The sequence below is a fragment of the Limanda limanda genome, chromosome 10, assembly GCF_963576545.1.
Source record: "Limanda limanda chromosome 10, fLimLim1.1, whole genome shotgun sequence".
Taxonomy (NCBI): Eukaryota; Metazoa; Chordata; class Actinopteri; order Pleuronectiformes; family Pleuronectidae; genus Limanda; species Limanda limanda.
This window is the reverse complement of record NC_083645.1, coordinates 20,865,617-20,874,469: the sequence shown is the minus strand read 5'-3', so window position 1 is coordinate 20,874,469 and position 8,853 is coordinate 20,865,617. Positions and strand designations below refer to the sequence as shown.

General features: G+C 39.8%; 1 protein-coding gene across 1 annotated transcript; it reads left to right on the top strand.

The window, feature by feature from the left end:
• The first annotated feature begins 607 nt into the window (after nt 1-607).
• Nucleotides 608-1,640, top strand: LOC133011464 (phosphopantothenoylcysteine decarboxylase-like). Its single transcript, XM_061079192.1, has 2 exons — nt 608-1,227; nt 1,457-1,640. Exons 1-2 carry the CDS (start codon nt 608-610, stop codon nt 1,638-1,640), a joined length of 804 nt encoding a protein of 267 aa, XP_060935175.1.
• Nucleotides 1,641-8,853: the final 7,213 nt, after the last annotated feature.

Here is an 8,853-nt window from a genome sequence, read left to right as displayed (position 1 = left end):
TTTTAGGGCTTCAACGTGCTGAACAATCTTCTAAAGTTGGCAGTAAATTAGAAAGTGGGGAAAATGTACGTATTCTGGAGTATTCGAAAACGGGCGTGGCTCAACAGCGCCACCTGGAACGCAGCACCTAGGTTTCCACACCACCGAGCTTCACCAAAATCGGAATACAGATGTATCGTGACCATTCATACAAAAAAGCCTCAAGTAGCATTATGAAAAAACGCAACAGGAAGCCCACCACTTTGGATTTATTTCACATTTTTACTTTGACAAAGTTGTCGTACAGCTTTCATCAGATCAACTTAAAATTTAGGTGAGTGTCATCACAACAAGATGGAGATACAAACTAACTCAAAGATACATTTTTTGTCATACGGTGTGGCGTCAAAGTTTGACTACACGCCATTAAAACACAGGTTTTGTATCTCGGAAATACATGGACCATGAATCCTTTGATGCTGAGCCGTAAACAAACAACTCCACTCCTGCCGTGTCAGTGGTCATACATCAAAGGAATCTTTGCCTTTGACGTCTCTCATGTGGCGACAGTTCTTTGAATTGACTCGTAAATTAAATAAAATCCAGGAGTTGATGATTAAAAGTCAACATGCAGGCTGAGGAACACGGTTGTCGGCAAGTTACTGATTTGGTGAAATCACCCGGGACATTCCGGGTACTTGTTGCTGTGACCGGAAGCGTCGCATCATTGAAGCTGCCTCTGTTGGTCTCCCAGCTTCTCCAGCTCTCTGGGGTGGAAGTAAGAGTCGTCACAACGGAGCATGCCAAGCACTTCTTCAACCCTGCAGACATTTCTGTAAAAATCTACAGCGACAAGGATGAGTGGGAGCTGTGGACACAGAGATCTGACCCTGTGCTCCACATTGAGCTCAGGCGCTGGGCAGACCTTCTTCTCATTGCTCCCCTGGATGCTAACACTCTTGGAAAGATTGCTAATGGCATTTGTGATAATCTGCTGACGTGTGTGGTGAGAGCCTGGGATACCACTCGACCTCTCCTCTTCTGCACTGCAATGAATACAGCTATGTGGCAGCATCCCATTACAGCCCAGCAGGTATCCAGGCTGAAAGAGTTTGGATATGTGGAAATCCCCTGCATATTTAAGAAGTTAGTGTGTGGGTATGAAGGTAAAGGCGGCATGGCAGAGGTGTCGACTATTGTCGATGTTGTGAAGCAGTATCTTCAGAGAACAGCAAGGCCCTGCATAAGGTGGTGTTGGGGGTTTTCCTAATTAACCCAGCAATCTAATGGAGAAGATAAGACGTTTGTTTTATTCATTTAATTTCCTTTATTCTGTTATCTCAGTCGACGTTTTATTTTTGATAGGACTTTTTGCTGTTTTAACTTGAAAAGACCAAACAGTAATCTCACTCGCGAGACGAGTGAGACACGGACTTTTATTATTTTTCCCACACGATCTTAAACCGGCTCCACGCAGCCGCACATCCCTGAAGAAGAAGGACGAGGTCATCCCGTCGAGGCAGCACGAAAAAATCCGCTCATCTTCAGCCCTGCGCGACGCCCGCTGCTCCAGGCGGAACAGCGGGAGCTCGCCTAAGAGACTACGAGCTTGTTCACTGGACTTCCGGGATATCCGCGCGGAACGCGCATGCACCCCATGAAACCACGGTCACAGTAAGAGGCTTAAACTGTCTGGGCAGATGTTAGTTTTAATACGTAGCGTTTTGTTATTTGCTTGCGGAACCTCCGTGTTTCTTCATTGTTTTAGCCGTGACGAGCCGGCTACTCCGAACTGCTACTTCTGGTTTCCGGTTTGACGGCAATGTTTTGTGTTACAGTGAATAAGCGGCGCGAGAAAAGCCTACGGCCACGCTGTTAACGTCTGTGTGAGTCTGCAGTGATTTTACCGATCAGAACCTCAGCCCACAACGTTCGCTTGAGGGCTGAGGGTTGAAACCACTGTTAACTGATCTCCGGCATATTTTTAAGAGTTCGTTCTCTCCTTGCATGCGCTCTCTCTCTCTCTCTCTCTCTCTCGCTCCTTCTAAACCGACCTATACACCCGTTCCGATCTGTATTTAGAATACAGTTCATGTAACATAGTTAAATCTATATTTAAAGGGCCTGAACGCATCTGGCCGCCATTTTGAAGCCAAAACTAAGCTAGAACAAAGAACCCTTTTGTTCTGCCTCCTCCTTGTGTCTCACACGTGGTCCGGCGGCCATTGGAGATTATTCATCTCTAGACCTGCCCTCCATTCTGGCTCTAAATTCATAACGGCTCCGCCATCTTGTTTTGTAGTCACAACCATTTTGAGAGTTTTTAGGCCTTGATTCCACGAATCATGATCGGCCGCCATTTTAGATGTGACGTCACCACGTTACTGCGTCATCGCCACGCCCCCTTTTTTTTCTCTCTCTCTCGCTCTCTCACACACACACACACACCCACCCACACACACACACACACACATAGACACATAGATGGACCAGAGGTTACATATGTGTTTCTAAATGGAGATAAGTGCTGCTGCTGTTGTGATCTTTGAAGTATTGGAGTTTGTTAAGATGATGAATCATTAAATAACACTAACTTTATTTCACATACACACACATAGACATACACACACAGAGAGACACTTTGACACAGACACACACACACAGAGACAGACATACATAGGTAGACCGCAGGTTGTACATGTATTTTCTGAATTGTGATAAGTGCTGCTGCTGTGGTTATCTTTGAAATATTGGAGTCTGTTAAAATGATGAATCATTAAATAACATTAACGGTATTTCCCCTTTTTAATAAATGCTTTTGTAATTAAAGTATCTGTAGTCTGTGATTATTTGTGCATAAGTGTGTGAATACAGCTGGATTATGATTGCCTGTGCTCGAACTTAGAAGCCTTCACTGTTTATTAAGTAATCGTTAATATTAGCTATTAAGATTATTAATTTAACCAATATCATATGAGACTGATATTTATAGCTTGATTTCGTTGGTCCCTGTAACCAGGGTGGTGCCCCTCTACGATAAGTTATGGCCTTATCAATTTTTTTAAATTATTTTTAATAAATAATCTTTTATTATTTTAATAATCATATTTCACGATTATTAATAATTAGCCAACGTCAAGTCTACTCCTTTTGCACAACAGTGGTGAAGACAGCAGAGTGTATCATCAGCGTGCCATCTCCCTTCCGTGCAAGTCATCTACAACACAAGACGCCTGAGAAAATCACGGAAGATCATCAAAGACCACACCCACCCAGGCTGTGGAATTCTCACACTGCTGACGTCTGGCAGACGTTACCAGAGCATCCGAGCACGGACTACCAGATTCAAAAACAGCTTCTTCCCCCAGGCCGTAAGGCTTTTGAACCAGCAACAATGACCCACTGAACAAGTTACCATGTACATTATGATCCCCCACTCATACAACCACAGTTACTACTCACTTATTACATATATTCATATTATTTAATTTAATATTCCCCACTCCTTCACACTGTAAACTGCTGCTTCATTTTGCATTACATTACATGACATGTCATTTGGCTGACGCTTTTGTCCTAAGCGACTTACAATTACTACACTCAACATTTATGAGGGGCATTTTACTATGTCATATGGTATGTTATTTTTTTATTTTGTAAAGCCCTTCTACTACATACTTACTACATGTATATTCATATTATTTAATTTAATATTCCCCACTCCTTCACCCTGTAAACTGCTGCTTCATTTTACTATGTTATATGGTATGTTATTTTTTTATTTTGTAAAGCCCTACTACTGCGTAGATGTTGCCTGCCAGGTCACAAGAATTTCACTGCTCCGATGACGCTGTCATTGGTGCATGTGACAATAAACTTTGATTTGAGTCGTCTGAGAAAGCATGAACGCCACGTCATGTTGCAGTGACGTGCCGACAAAGACCAATTCAAAGTCACCACAATACCACTTAACCTCATGACTTGTCCTCTTGCGATGGCCCGAACCGACAATGGATTGAGATAATAATCGATCAATTCGGCTGTTTGGTACGCTTCACTTCCACAGTCAGATACAATTAGCCTGCTTGGAGTCACTTCTAGTGGTGCAGTCCATTTTTCTGGATCCTTATAAATTTTTTGTGAGCATATAAAATCTGCTAGCCCTTGGTTGGCTCTCCCCTTTTGAATATTTTTTTGTCTACTATTTATATAATTATACTTGTGTAAATTATTTAAAATGCTGTGAACGACAGGTATGGTTTTATTTATAGTTTGTTCGTTACGTTTTTTGTATGTGTAGTATTCTCTAATTGCTTATGGGCCTCCATAACATAATGATCTCTTCCTGATATTACAAAAGCACTTCCCTTATCAGCGGGATTAATAACAATATTTTTATTATGACTCAGTTGTCTAATCGCTTTTACTTCGTCATATGATAGATTACACTTGTCCTTATGACTTTTAAAATGTGTTTTGAGTGTCATTTCTGTCCAAACCGAAGGGGCCATGTATGGCAGAAGCTCTTTATGTTGTGATCCTTGAAAAAATGCCGCAAACTTTATCTTCCTATGATACTTTTGAATGTCTGTTTCCAGTTGCGTTTTCTGATCTTTGTGTATATCAATCAGTGGTATAAAGGTCAAGCCTTTGTTTAAGAGATCCAATTGCGGCTTTGAAAAACGAATATTTTTTGCCAATACTAAAACATTCTGTGAAGTAAGAGATGCTGAACTCTTACTTACTTAAATAAATCAGTGCTACTTAACTCATCCTCCAGATCTAAGGTCCAAGTCTGTGTCTGATCCAAGTTCAAGGAGACAAAACAGCAACTCTGCAAATTGCCTCAATTCAGTGAACTGACCTTGTTTGTTGCTCTGAGGAGAATAAAATATAAATTTTTCTAAAAAATTGAAAATACTCTGACCTTCACTCTTGACACTGTTAGACTGCTACAGTTTGACCTGCAGAGACACCAACCTCCTACCTTGTTATTTATTGCCTTGTGCGCGCTCACACACACACACACACAACGGGAATAGAAATAAGGGAAGTTCGTCACAAAGTCACAGTCTTACTGGCTGATAACAACAGTGTTAAAACCATTCTACTCGTTTTGCAGAAAATGTCAAGAAGTCAAACATTAATTTTTCTAATAGCTGCCTTTCTGCTTTAGCTATCATTTTAAGGTGCACTCTTAAATATAACAATGTTGGTAAACGCTGATCTTCTCTGGAGAAATTTTGTTTTTGTGTTCAGGTAATTCCACACACTCATTTGTTTTTCAGAAAATCTTCAAAATAATGTCAGTATCCTATGCATAAATTAAATGAAGTTGTGTGAGATTGTGACACTGTGATAGTCAACTAGTGATGTCTTATAATAGAGAAAATGCAACATGGGGTATGAGTGGATTTCTACTTATTTTATGTGGAACAAATCGCTTTTATTAAGATGGACAAAGAAGAACAAATCCCCATAATGTGAGTGCGTAAACAGACTTATGTCCACACAACATAAGAAGTACTTAGACAACACACACACACCAGCTCTATTATCACGTTATAAAACACAAGGCCTTTCTTCTCTGATTAATGCAGTGTGGAAATATGGGACAGATAAAATACAGTGGGATTAAAACAGGCTATTGGTCATGTTTAAGAAGCAAAGCTCAAAGAGCAATATAATCCATCATGAACCCAGTGTTCTGCCTTTAACATGGAAAACCCCCTCAATAGCCAAGTGTTCATTTTTGCCTGAGGAGGTGTATTTCTGCTGACAGTCTTTGTCTATGCCTTGTAAAACCAATGAGTGTTTTTATTCCCTCTTATTTTTTTCTTGGAAGATAGCTTCAATTAGAGTGGGGCTCGGAGCTAAATGCTAATGTAGGCATGCTAACACACTCAAATGGACAATGTTACCCATATAGCCTAACCCGCTGAAGTTTTGTAGCTATAATGTTTATCATTTTAGAGTATCAGCGTTGTACCTTGTGCTTAATAGCACTCACCAAAATACGGCTTAGTAAAAGACGTTGTGCATGAGCAACAACATGCACACATTTAAATTCTGACATTTAATAAGTGAAACTATTGATCCAATGAAATTTAATCAGGACCAAAGTGTCAGATTGAACCACATTCCCTTGAGGGATGGTCAATCTGATGGGCAGCATTGGTAAAGAGTGTAAAGCTCTGAATCCAAGTTCTCCTCCAGCCTTGAGCGTTCAACCTTACTATTTTTTTTATGCGAAAGCTTGTTTGCATTTTCTTCATCTTTGGGGAGTGTCATTGAGCATGACAGAAGTTTTTAACAAAAACTAACAACTCACCTTTTATAAATCAGTTTGTCTTATTACAGATACAGTAACCCAGCCTTACAGAGAATGATCCAGGAGCTTATTTACACTCATGTTGAACACAAGAGGCTTTTGAGCAGCAGCCGGTACAAACATCGGGATCTGGGCGTTCAGTTATCGTGTGAGCTACCAGCCCTGAAACAAAGGCTACTGCCATTACACCGGGGAGTTAACAGCAATGTGTAGAGGCAGGGGACTCCGCCTAACAGCAAATCAATATTCGTGGGTTAAAGTGTAAAGTGTGATTAATGTATAAGATTGTAATGTGGACAGCTCCCAGAAGCCGTTTTGAATACTTGTTAATGTCATAGGTCTATTTCTGGAACGTTATTAGCATTTTCATAGTTCTGCAGGGGATGGAGCAGAATGAACACTGTTCCCTTTTGATACTGTACATGAATATTCAATAGGGCCTCATTGACATTCAACAGAGAAAATGTTCCAGCAACATGCTGTGACAAAGCTTGATTTGCAATGATGTGTGTTTTCTGTGCATGGCTCTACAACATTATACACAGTGGTGTGGTGAGTGCATGAATAAATGTATGTGTGTGTGTGTGTCTGCGGAGGAAATATCGTTGATTACAGCTCTAACTCAGGCTTTAAGAGGCTCCCTTCAGATCAAATCCAATCAGATCTACACCTAAAGCTGCACAAGTCTTCACCATAATTAATGTGGCAGTAAATAACAATGGAAAAAAGCAAACCCTGACCATTTCTTAAAACACAGATAACCTTAATTTCCTGCCCAGACAAATTACGCAATGTACTTTGTACTTTGTCTATTCGCAAATTATCACAAACAGCAAACGATGAAGCAGTTTGGAGCAGCAGAGATGAATCAGAACCTCAAATGATTTCAAAACCTCATTTAGAAGACCACGACTTTAAGACCACATCTGTGTATTAACATGCAATCTGTTTACAGATCTATATATGTCTGGATAATGAGATACATTCACCAACCTTTCACATCTGTTATGAATATAACTCTGATATTTTGATTTTTCAGGCATTGTGAATACAACGCCTTCCCTGCTTTCACAGCTTGATCTTGCAAGTTATTATGAAGTGTAAATAAGATCACAGATATTACTGTAGGAACTTGAAGAAGACAGTGGGAAAGTGTTAAATACAAGTTTTTATGAGACAGAAAAACTGACTAATTATTACATCTATTTAAGGTGGCAATTAAAACTTACTATGCAAATTTTATAAGTTGTTATTATAGGTGCAGCACATAACAGTTTCAATGTCCACCCGTATAAGTGCCTCAGGGTTCAATTCTAGGCCCCTTTGTACCAAATAAGGGGGAAATACAGATCTTACCATTTTTGACTTAACTACAAAATCCAAAACATATTGATCAAATCACTGCTTAATGGTCATTTATAAACCCATACACATTCTTGTAAGCAGTTATACAAGTTGAGCAATCTTGCAGAACAGTTAAAATAGCAATCTCAACCTGCTTATGCCATATGTCCAGGTTTAGGTGTGGAGCTTTGGAGAAATGGTCCCTTGCCTTTTGTTTGGAAGCTGTGTGGCATAAAGACCATCTGTTCAGATATGGGAAGGGAGAGCACAGACGTATGGAAGGGCAAAAGAAAAACTGTAAAAATATTGGCCACACATACACCGCCGACACCAGAGGCCCCACTGAAACTCATTGTAATAAACTCTTCCAGTCAAACACTCCAAAAAAGGTCTTTGAATCAGTTTCCACATTTCAGCAGATTTACAGGTTTCCTCAGTGCTGTTGAGTGTTCTGGATAAAGGTTTCATGACCCAAGTGCAGAACACAACATGGAAGGTAGGTGCAGGGCAGTGACAATAATTTATTGTGAATTTAACAGGCTTAAGGCTCCGGATACAAACGAGGAATCCAAGTCAAAAGACACTGGGACGAAAAAAATGTGGGAGCAAACACACAAGGGAAAACTCCAGGGAACAGATCAGTGGCATGAGGTCACACAGGGCAGACAATCACAGAAGTGGAAAAACTAGACAAAGAAAAGAAGTAAAACATCCAACATACTCACAAGGTGAATAGAATAAAGCAAGAAAAAAGAGATAATTTTCAGAGGGAGGGAACATCACAAACAGCGACAGTTTTATGGCATAAACCCGGTAATATGGATGTTATTCTTCCGGCTGAAGTTTTATTAAAGCTTAAAAGGCTTTTGGCTCTGGCAGATGGTGCATAAAATCAAAAAAATGGTGGAAAAATACACTTTCATCATGTGCATTGTTTTTCCTGTGGGGAATGAGAAAAACATCCTCCATAAATAATGAGTAAATGGAATTGTAATTTTTAAACAAAAGTAAAAACATATTGCGGTTGGGTGTGCATGTATCAATAATCTCTTTCTGTAACAAAACAAAACTAATTGACATATGTGGCTTGTAGAAGAGAAATGGGAAAACACTGGAGACGGATGCAACTTTAAAACAATTATATAAATTTGGCATTTAAAAACTTAAATAGAAAAATCATTTCTATTCTAATTTTTCTA